Source organism: Rhagoletis pomonella, unplaced genomic scaffold, assembly GCF_013731165.1.
Source record: "Rhagoletis pomonella isolate Grant_MI unplaced genomic scaffold, Rhpom_1.0 Rhpom_scaffold_00006, whole genome shotgun sequence".
Taxonomy (NCBI): Eukaryota; Metazoa; Arthropoda; class Insecta; order Diptera; family Tephritidae; genus Rhagoletis; species Rhagoletis pomonella.
Window position 1 is genome coordinate 62,369,658 of NW_023458560.1, and position 11,765 is coordinate 62,381,422.

The following is an 11,765-nucleotide window of genomic DNA, read 5'->3' on the forward strand; positions in this document are numbered from 1 at the left end:
GTTTGAAAATTTTTACATATAATTTTAGTTCTGCCGTAACCTACCTTTAATAAGTCCTCTACATCGATATAATTTAATTTTAATAATAATTTTGTTACCGTAATAGCGTTAATGGGTTTTCTTCCTTCTAGATTAGGTTTGGTGTCAATACATACAATAAAAGGTCCTTTGCAATCTTTGTCATAAAAATAATTTTCCTTATTGGGTTCATTTGGAAAATCTTTAGTAGGTTCATTGATGATCTTGGTGGTTTGATTTTTTGATGGATTGATAGATGATGATGATGATAAAGTAAGAGGTTTTATGCAAATGTAAGATTCATTTTTATTTAAATTATCTTCTAATCTTGATTTTTTAGTCACTTCCTTTTCTCTGGAAATGGATTTTTGCCTTTGCTTCTGTTTGTTCCGCTCTATTACTGAGGAGCCAGATGGCTCCTCATCCTCAATATCCATAAATTAAATAATTACTTATAAAAACGCGTAAAATATTAAGAATCCGATAAGAAAATATATATAATAAAACTATTCGATAAATAGCAGTTAGTTTTATATTAGTTTAAAACTATATATACGTAAATATATTTTATGTTATTTTTAATTTTTTATATTTTTGAGCTCAATATTTTTTCCGATACAACTGTTTACTTCATTGAAAATCAAGTTAAAATTATAATTTAAATTTTAAAATTTTCTATCCGATTTCTTAAACAAATTTTGAGTTAGCAGTTTTGTAGGCCATTAAATTTTAGTATAGTAAGAAGCAAGTTTCAAGTCGCTAAAAATTACCGTTGATTTTTGAGAATTGTTTTTCGCTGAGACTGTCACCTACATTGAAAATTTCGATGAAAATTTCTTGGTATTTTTTGCATTTTCCCCGAGTTTTGTATGAAATTAAAAATAAATGATTCTTGTGGTAAAAAGTCGAAACCGACTCTATGGTTCACAGCCTTTCTGTGGCCTGTCTAAAGGATATAGTATATTATCGTAGCCTCTAAGAAGAAGCGAGATCGCTCAGCTTTCACTCTTAAAGGTGTATAACATCCTCTCGCCAGTATAATTTTAGCAGCGAGGGTTTCGAATAATTTTTGGTTACTTGAAAAAGCGGGCTACAGATTTTGTGAGCTGGCGAAGAAACAAGTGGAACTTATATTATTCTGGTGGCTCTGGACGCGAGCTACTTTATCTTGAACCTCGTGCGAAACTCTTTGAACTAGATATTATAACTTTGCACTATTTAACTCAGTCAAGCACGATTATTTCAACTTATCTAAAAGCTGCGAGACAAACTATTCCAATAATACCAACTCGAACCAAGGCTAGTAAAATGATTAAGTGTGGATGACACAAACTTATGCTAATTCTAATAGTTGCGAACTAGATTTCTGCGTCTTCAATTCCTTCTGGAGCTTTCCATTTCTTTATGCCCGCATTTTGGGGAAGTTTTCATAGTTTTGGGAATTTAGCCATAATTTTTATTATTTTGTTAATCGTCGTCAATATTACAATGTAGTTATTCAATATAATCTCCATTTAACTGAATACATCTATATTATTTTTTAAAGCCATCCTCAAAGAATTGTTTCGGTGTCTCCTCAATGCACCTATTTATGGCACGTTTAACGTCACTTAAACTTTCAAATCGAACACTCCGTGAGGGCACCAATATCGTTTCCTATAAGTTCTGCGTAATTTAATTATAGCACAATTCCCAGAACTTTGGAAACATCCCTCGTATTTGTGGTTCGGTTTCCTATGAATTCTGAGGCTGTTTGGATCGTCTATTGTAGCATAACTCAAGCTATTTGATTACAGCTCGTCTTTGATCTATGTATCATTTAGAAATTACACGAAGTATCTTGGCTGGATGCTATTTAGATCATCTTCTTTTAGGTACAGTGATTCTAAAGAGCGATGTCTACGCCTGGTTCCTGTTTCTTGTAACATAACCTGTACTGGGCGGAGCAAACAACTCCCTGGTTTGCCAAATACTTTATTACCTTGCAAATGCTAGTAAGAAAGCATATAGCAGTGAGGGATAGTTTTGCTTCTCCTTGTTGTTTGATTTAGACAGTCCAATAGACTTCTAATCCATTAATGGTGTACTTTCGCTAGCAGGAGTTCGATGGAAGACCTAACCCAGTTTCTGAATGCGATGAGTATTAAAAGCTCAAGGCAAATACAAATAAGTTTCAGTGAGTTCTTATCCTTTTGAATGGCAGGAACCTCAGTTTAAAAGACAAACTTGCCAAATTCTAGAGCATTACGGGCCTTTGAAACCAGATTTGATTACCAGATGCTGCTATATTTCAGGGGTTTTCATTGTCCATTGTCCAAAAGAAACATAGGTAGACTCCTTGGTTAGTAGAGCCTAAGTGGCAGCAGTTTGAAAAGCATTTCGCGAGCGCGGTGTGTGATTTTGAATGCATTAATGATTGTCCACATGAAAGTCATTGGAGTTTACTGAGCTACGCCTGCGTGGGTTTAATTTCTGTTTTCTTCCACTAGACACGAGCGACGTTTTTAGAATATTTGGATACGTTCTTCACCGATAGCTTTTGACAATTCTAAATGGAGGCCCTGTATTTTCAATTAGATTAGGTAGGACTCCGAGAGTCATTTCTTAAGAGACTAATGCAGTACTTTGAATGAATAAAGGGTGACTGTGAAAGCTGTATGCATGAGTGCACATATCGGTAATAAGATTTAGGCGGCATCCCAATATAGCAGCATTTTATTGTTCTTTACTTCATTTCATTTGAAGATCCCCAATATTTGTTACGAGTTTGATCTCTTTCTATTGTGTGCCGTATTTAATTTGATTGTAATTTACAGCGCATTATCGAGTCATATGTGGAGAAACGTGTTGGCACCACTTACGGTCCACCCGGTCAACGTTCGATGACTGTCTTCATAGATGACATTAATATGCCAGTAATCAATGAATGGGGTGATCAAATAACCAACGAAATTGTGCGGCAAATGATCGAACAAGGTGGTTTTTATTCGCTAGAGAAGCCAGGTAATTATCTACATTTCTTAAATTTCCTACAAACTTCTTTTCACAAAACTCTCCTCCACCATTCCTTAGGCGATTTCTCCACCATCATGGACATACAACTAATGGCAGCCATGATACATCCCGGCGGCGGTCGTAATGATATACCAAATCGTTTGAAACGTCACATGTCCATATTTAACTGCACTTTACCAAGCAATAATTCGATGGATCAGATTTTCAATAAAATCGGACAGGGCTACTTTTGTTTGGCGCGCTTCAATGAGGCGGTCGTAGACACTATACCACATTTGGTGCCACTCACACGTATTTTCTGGCAAAATGTTAAGGCTAAAATGTTACCAACACCGGCAAATTTCCATTACGTCTTCAATTTGCGTGATCTGTCGCGCATCTGGGAGGGTATATTGAAAATCAAGGCGGAAGAGTGTGAAAGCATAGCAACGGTGCTTAAATTGTGGTGTCACGAATGTACGCGCGTTATTGCCGATCGATTTACTGAGTTCAAGGATAAAGATTGGTTTGTGTCGTGCATGAAACGTGATGCATTGAATAATTTGCCAGAAGAAATAGCTGAACATTATCCCGAGGAAGAAACGTACTTTGTTGATTTTCTAAGAGACCCCCCTGATGCGGCGGAGGATGATGAGCAGGAAGTGTCACTGGAGCCGCCGAAAATATACGAGGAAATGCCAAGGTGAGTGCTGAATGAAAGGAGGCTTTCGATTGTGAAGTAGGTTTTCTATTTTTACTGAAAGTAAACATATTTTAGGGCTTCATTTTTATGTGGTATAGTCTGGCTTGGATTATTCCAGTAATGTAGGTCATCCATAGAAATAATCCATATAGCAGAACTGGCCTTACAACTCTGTGTTTAACACTTTCGCGAACTCGCTTTCTATGTTAGGACTTAGAGATTTGAAATATTCTAAAAAAAAAACTGCTCTTATTAGGTGGAGCGAAATTCTCCTAGGGTTTGACTTCCCGTATTGATCCTACCGTTAGATAGATATCTGCGACCTAACGGATCTTTTGTGCTTTCTACATACTTATTACAATCCCCAGAAAGCTTAGACGCGCTTTTGGAGGTAGGGAGTGTATGGGCTCATCTTTTCGTCACATTGAGCCTAGACTTTTGTCTCGTCGTCTCGATATGACCTCAAACTCCATAGACTATTTGACCAGATTTCCGCCTTATGCCGATGTTATCTTAGCCTGCTGCATCCCGTGAGAATGCCTTTGATAGCCCTTAGTTTCTATTTATGGAGGTTAATTAGAAGACTATATCTTCTTTTCAGGAATGGTTTAGGTTTTGTGGAAGTTGCGTCCGCTGTGAAAATTCACTCAGTTACTAGGGCAGGAAATTCGCCATAGGTACGGATTGTCTCTTTTAGGTGTCATAGATGTCTGCCCCAATGTCTTTGGGGTTTTAGAGCCGTCTTTCTGACAAAGCAGAGTGGTATATAATCGAATATTTTTTCACAGTTCCACCTAGATATGCTCTTCATTTAACCTGGCCCGAGAACTCTCAGTAAAGGGAAAAGCAAGGTAACAGGAAAAGTTTCAGACGAAGGTCCTTTCAACCACCTACGCAGGCGCATAGCTTCACAACACTTTGGCCAGAGGCACAAACGAAACAATGCTAGCAATTAAGCCAACCAATGGAAATCACATAGGCATTGAAGTGAAAAGGGCAGAGCTATGCTCTAGTCAAATTTTTCATATTCCTTTTCCGTAGGCCTAACAGCAGGGTCTCTTGAAACACCATAGCCACCCACAGTGAGGTAGTTGCTCGCAAAGCATCAACATCTAGCTTGTGTGTAGCGGCTGAATGTAATTATCCAGCTGGATATACTTCCTTAAATCAGATAGGAAAAAGAACCCTTACGCACTTTACTTCAGAAGGATTTCCAAAGGAAAGCTCATATAAAATGGAAATATGGATAAACTAGGATGTAAATTTTCACTAATCCTACTTCTTGGAAATTTGTTTAGCAAGATCATGCAACTCGAAAAAAAAATTTAAAATAGAGTTGCTCAGCAAAGTCGCCTGGAACAACTCTATAATAGAAATACACTTTCAGGCTGGTACTCTGCACTAGTAGACATACGGCTTAACTATATCAGATGCCTTTTTGGTACCCAGCTGCTATTGGCTTTCAAGCCACAAGATTATTGAGGGGATGCATTAGCAGGTAATGTAAGCCGAAAAACAGCAGCCACTTCTCCAACTGGGCCTGAGCCTTATTTTTCAATAGGCCCAAATACAATCGCAGGAAAGAATTTAAAGAAGGACTCTGTTGATTTAGTCCACGTGGAAAAGTGCTTTTGCACGGTGGCTCGAAGCTTGACGGAAAGGGTCGAAGGCTGAATGAAGGTTTTCTCCAGGTATGTACAAAATTTGCGTAAACCGTCACGCGTAAACCAAGACGAATTCAGAAGTAGTAGAAATGAAAACTAATCTAATCGCTGTTCTAGCAACATTGCTCCTTGTTATAGCTCGGGACTTTTTCGGGTCTAGTGCGGGCCTGGTTCAGGGCTTCCAACTCACTTCTGATTAGCTGCTGATTTGCGCGACGGCATTCCGGGAAGCGGGGTAAATATCTACTTGGATTGCTTGGCAGCAATCAAAGCTTTGAGCTCACTTACGGTGTGCTCAAAGTGGGGAAGGCCTGAGAGTTCTTTCGGTCGAATCTGAGGCTTTGTCAGACTTTTATGGGTGCCAGGACATAATGATATCGCTGACGAATTGGCAAAGAGGTATCCTCGAGCTAGACTCAATAAGGGGAGACAGAGGGGGAGTGTCTTTGACTACAAGTAGACAACTCTTGGGCCGATGGGTATCGTGACTATCCGGAGGTGAAATTGAAGCGGTCTAGTCATCCCCTTAGTCTCACAAAGCCACAGCTATGAATTCTGGTACTTGATTTGGCAGAACATTGTCCGATTGAGATTCACGCTAAATACCTCACATGCGCCCAGTTCCCCCAGCAGCTTGGTAGGCGACGAGGTGGAATATCAAAACTCCCTCTTGAACTGCTCAGCTTTTGCTAGACTGCGGCTTAATCACCAGGGAGCGCATATTTTAAACAACGCGGAGACCAACATCAGTTGCCTGCTTCGGCAAGCAGCAAAGATCCCCGATAACTTAGCAGTTGCCGTTCGCAGTAGTTATGCCGAGTTTAACTATGTCAACCTAACGCGACCTAAACTAAGTTTACGACCTTTTAAATGCATGCATTTTCTTCTAATTTTCAGTTTCGACTTTGTTAAACAGAAAGTTCACTTCTACATGGATCAATTCAATGAATACGTACGTGGCTTCACCATGGACCTGGTCTTTTTTCGCGATGCTTTAGTGCATTTAATGATTGTATCGCGTATATTAAGTATGCCGAGGTAAGATGACTTACCAGCCAACTCACACAGCGCTTAACCTGGTCGCATTTCTTACAGGGGCAATGCGCTGCTCGTCGGCGTTGGCGGTTCAGGCAAGCAAAGCCTTACGCGTTTGGCATCCTTCATAGCGAATTATAAGTTCTTCCAAATTGTGCTAACACGTGCCTATAATGCGGGTAATCTTGTGGAAGATTTGAAATATTTATATCGCACAGCCGGCTTGGAAGGACGTGGCATAACATTTATATTTACGGATAATGAAATCAAGGATGACGGTTTTCTGGAATTCATTAACAACATATTGAGTTCGGGAGAAATTGCAAATCTCTTTGCCAAAGACGAAATGGGTAGGTCGTTGCGGATTTATTGTTGCGGTAGTAAGGTGAATTTTTCCACAAATTTCAGATGAGATCTACACGGAAATCATACCAATTATGAAGAAGGTACAACCCAAACGCATACCCACGCAAGACAATCTCTATGATTTCTTCTTATCACGCGCGCGCTACAATCTACACGTTGCGCTGTGCTTCTCACCGGTAAGTGTTGTTGGGCTAGGCTACTTTTATTTCGACGTTGCTTACAATTATTACTGCAGATCGGCGAAAAATTCCGTGCGCGCTCGCTAAAATTCCCCGGTCTCATATCGGGCTGCGTCATAGATTGGTTCCAAAAGTGGCCAGAAGATGCGCGCGTTGCTGTGTCGCAGCACTACTTGAAGGATTTCCCTATAGTCTGCACTAATGAGATTAAGGACCAAGTTATAGACTTAATGAGTTGGATACATGAAACCGTATCTGAGGCATGCCTCTCATATTTCGAACGTTTCCGACGCACCACCTTCGTCACACCCAAGTCGCTGATATCCTTCCTGCAAAGTTACAAGACGCTCTACAAAGACAAGCAGACGAATATCATTACAATGTCGGATCGCATGAGTTCGGGTTTGGATAAGTTGGATGAGGCGGGTGCTGCTGTTGCGGTGTTGAAGAAGGAACTAATTGAGATGAATAAGGTGATCGCCATAGCGACGGAGGAGGCTGAACAAGTATTGGAGACAGTGGCGGAATCAACGGCAGCCGCTGAAGTTGTCAAAGTGCAGGTGGCCGAGAAGAAAGCGCAGGCCGGTGAGCTGGTCAAAGTTATATCGGCTGACAAAGAGGTGGCCGAGGCTAAGTTGGAAAAAGCGCGACCAGCGTTAGAGGAAGCTGAGGCGGCGCTGCGGGTAAGTTCGCTGATACGCTTCCCTTTTATAAAGTGCTGACATGATTTTTTGTTTGTCGTTAGACTATTAAAGCTGCGGACATTGCGACTGTGAGAAAACTCGGCAAGCCGCCATACTTGATTACGCTCATTATGGACGCGGTGTGCATTTTATTCCGCAAGAAAGTGAAGCCTATTAAACCCGACATTGAAAAGCAATTTCTGCAAAGCTCTTGGGAGGAGTCGCTGAAGGTGATGTCGGACACTAGCTTTTTGAAGAAGATTGTTGATTATCCTACGGATATCATTAATGCCGAAATGGTGGACTTGTTGGTGCCTTACTTCAACTATAAGTGCGTACCGCTGTTATTTACATGCTACTTGCTTGCTTTCTAAATTACCACTTATTTCTTTCGCAACACTTTCTCCCTCTTTCTCCCTCTTTCTCACTCTCTGTCAACAGCATGTACACATTTGAAGCGGCCAAGATAGCTTGCGGTAATGTCGCCGGCCTGTTATCTTGGACCATCGCAATGGCCAAGTACTATGAGGTGAATAAAGAGGTGCTGCCGCTAAAGGCTAATTTGACCGTACAAACAGCGAAATATCAGAAAGCAGCCGCCGATTTGCAAGAAGCTGAGGAATTGTTTGCCGCCAAGGAGCGCGAATTGGCCGAGGTGCAAGCGCGCTTCAACGAAGCCATCACTAAGAAGGATGTCGTGCTGGCTGAGGCTAAGAAAGTGCAAGACAAAATGGACGCTGCCACGGCGTTGATTAGCGGCCTGGCCGGCGAGAAAATACGTTGGACCGAACAGATTGCGCAGTTTAAGAGCGAAACGGATCGGCTGGTGGGTGACACCATAATACTCACCGCCTTCCTCTCGTATACGGGTCCGTTTAATCAGGAGTATCGCGTGGATTTGCAAAGCCAGTGGTTGAAGGAGATACGCGGGCGTATGATACCGTTATCCGTTATCTTGAGCATAATAGAAAGTCTGACAGATCGCACGCAAATCGGTGAATGGAATATACAGGGTCTACCCACTGATGAGTTGTCCGTGCAGAATGGCATAATTGCCACGAAGGCTGTGCGCTTCCCCCTGCTTATCGATCCGCAGTCACAGGGTAAAGCTTGGATTAAGAATAAGGAGAAGCACAACAATCTCATAGTGACGGCGCTGAGTCACAAGTATTTCCGCAATCATGTCGAAGATTCGATAAGCTTGGGCTTGCCTATGATAATTGAAGATGTTGCCGAGGAGTTGGATCCCATGCTGGACAATGTTTTGGATCGTAATTTGCTTAAGGTGGGCACAACATACAAAATCAAAGTAGGCGACAAGGAAGTTGACTACAATCCAGCATTTCGTTGTTATATAACCACTAAATTGCCGAATCCCTCATATACGCCGGAAGTTTTCGCGCGCACATCCATTATAGACTTCACCGTGACAATGAAGGGCCTTGAAGATCAACTACTGGGGCGTGTGATACTCACCGAACGCAAAGAGCTCGAGGAGGAGCGTCAGGAGTTGGTGGAAACCGTGACGAATAATATGAAGAAGATGAAAGAATTAGAGGCCAATTTGCTACATAAACTATCCACCACGCAGGGCAGCTTGCTGGATGATGTAACTGTCATTGAAGTGCTGAACACCAGCAAGAATACGGCCATAGAGGTAAAGGAGAAAATCGAGGTGGCCAAATTAACGGAGGCGAAAATTAATTTGGCGCGCGAGGAATATCGGCCGGTGGCAACGCGCGGTAGCGTGCTGTACTTCTTGGTTTGCAGCATGGCGATGGTGAATAATATGTATCAGACGTCGCTGGTGCAGTTTCTGGAGCGCTTCGATGCCTCTATGCACCTCTCGGCTAAGACGCACATAACTGCCAAACGCATCAAACGCATTATCTCGTATTTGACTTTTGAGATCTATCGCTACAAGTCGCGTGGCCTTTACGAACAGCATAAGTTCCTGTTTGTGCTGCTGATGGCGCTCAACATTGACCGTCAGTTGGATCTTGTGAGCTATGATGAGTTCCAAAATTTCATAAAAGGCGGCGCAGCTTTGAATTTGAATGATTGCCCGCCGGTGCCATTCCGTTGGATCACCGATGAGACTTGGCTGAATTTGGTGCACCTGTCGAAGATGTCTCTTTTCGCCAATTTGCTAACAAAGGTCGCAAACAACGAACGTGGTTGGTTCAATTGGTATAAAAAGGAATGCCCGGAAAATGAGACCATTCCAGATGGTTTCAATTCCCTACAGCCCTTCCATAAACTTTTGCTCATACGCTCTTGGTGCGTCGATCGTACGATCGCACAGTCTCGCAAATACATCGCTAGTTCTTTGGGTGACCGTTTCGCTGAACCGGTCGTTTTGAATTTCGATGAACTGCTGTCGGAGAGTAGACCGCTAACGCCTTTAGTTTGCTTCCTTTCAATGGGTTCAGACCCTTCGTCCAACATCGAAGCGCTAGCTAAGAAGAACGAACTCAAGTGCTATCCCATATCGATGGGTCAGGGTCAAGAAGTACACGCACGCAAGCTGGTGCTCAATTGTTTGAGCGACGGCGATTGGGTTTTGTTGCAAAACTGTCATTTGGGGCTGGAATACATGAACGAATTGTGCGTGCAGCTATTCGACTTGGAAAAAGCTGAACCGGACTCATTTAGCGACAGCTTCCGCATTTGGATCACAACCGAACCGCACGATAACTTTTCGATTACTTTGCTGCAGATGTCGATTAAATTTACCAACGAACCACCGGCGGGCATACGTGCGGGTCTAAAGCGCACATACGGCAACTTGTCGCAAGACTTTCTCGACTACTCGCAATCGCCATTCTACCATCCACTGGTATTTGCGATCTCTTTCCTGCATTCGGTTGTTCAGGAGCGTCGCAAGTTCGGTCCGCTGGGCTGGAATATACCGTATGAGTTTAATTTCGCCGATTGGTATGCCAGTTGTTTGTTCGTACAGAATCACTTGGATGATTTGGAGCCCGGCAAGGGTATTAGTTGGACCACAGTGCGCTATATGCTGGGCGAAGTGCAATATGGTGGTCGCGTTACGGACGATTATGATAAGCGCTTGTTGAATACTTTTGCGCGTGTATGGTTCAACGATAATTTATTTGCGCCAACATTTGAGTTTTTCAAGGGATATAAGATATTTACTTTCAAAGAGCAAGAGTCATATTTAGAGGCAATAGACGATATGGCATTACTGGATCCTCCGCAAGTTTATGGATTTCACTCAAATGCTGAGATAACCTATCAGACCAATACAATGAGAAGCATTTTGGATACGATTGTCTCCATACAGCCAAAGGGTAAGTTGAAATGGAGTACATAAATATATTAAAATGTTATCACAGGGTACAGTTGTAGAAAGACTGGTTGGGGTGAGGTATAGTAAGTAGTATGCGTGGTTAGGAGTAAATTAAAAAAAAAAATTATAGTTTTTGGCAAATATAATAAATAGGAACACTTTAATACGTGGTAGAAATTGAATAGGTATGCAGTATAAAATATTTTTAACAAGGGTCATAAGAATCGAGCACATTTTTTATGAAAAATTTACTATTGTAGTTTACTATCGTAAAACATATTTACTCTAAGCGTACCTTGTGAGTAGCAGAAACTACATAAAAATGGCAAAAACTTAAATGAAATAATGGGAACAGTTTCATTACACTACTGGGAAGAGTATCAAAAGATAAAAAATTTAGCTTTTAGTCCATTATGCAGTTATACAAGATAACAGTTTGATAATTTTCTAATTCTGTAATTGGGAACACTTCTGCAAGTAGCAAATGGGTAGGAACAGTTGATCAATAGAAAAGATGTGTGACACAAGTCGATGGAGTGATGAACATTGTTCATTAAAAATTATATATGTATCTAATACTTGGCGGGACAACAGTTGTCGCATGATCTTATAGAAGATATGTATTTTTAACAAGCACCCCTTGTGAATAGCAAATATTTTATAAAAGCTGGAAATACTGGGAAGAGTTATATACAATTAATGGGTGTTTTAAAATGCTCCTTGGTGAGAAGAAGAATATAAATCGGCACTTGAATAGTAGGTTATGCAACTAGAAAAGAACATAAATTACCAAAAATTAATAAAAAAATT

General features: G+C 41.3%; 1 protein-coding gene across 1 annotated transcript in view; it reads left to right on the forward strand.

The window, feature by feature from the left end:
* The window catches only part of LOC118741088 (dynein heavy chain 8, axonemal), a gene marked incomplete at both ends in the record, with an annotated part of 16,513 nt that extends 5,557 nt beyond the window's left edge, over positions 1–10,956 (forward strand). Inside the window, 8 exon segments of the mRNA XM_036472921.1 lie at positions 2,835–3,021; positions 3,091–3,715; positions 6,277–6,417; positions 6,475–6,764; positions 6,823–6,956; positions 7,016–7,642; positions 7,705–7,973; positions 8,084–10,956. Of these exon segments, the coding sequence (XP_036328814.1) occupies positions 2,835–3,021; positions 3,091–3,715; positions 6,277–6,417; positions 6,475–6,764; positions 6,823–6,956; positions 7,016–7,642; positions 7,705–7,973; positions 8,084–10,956 (5,146 nt within the window).
* Positions 10,957–11,765: the final 809 nt, after the last annotated feature.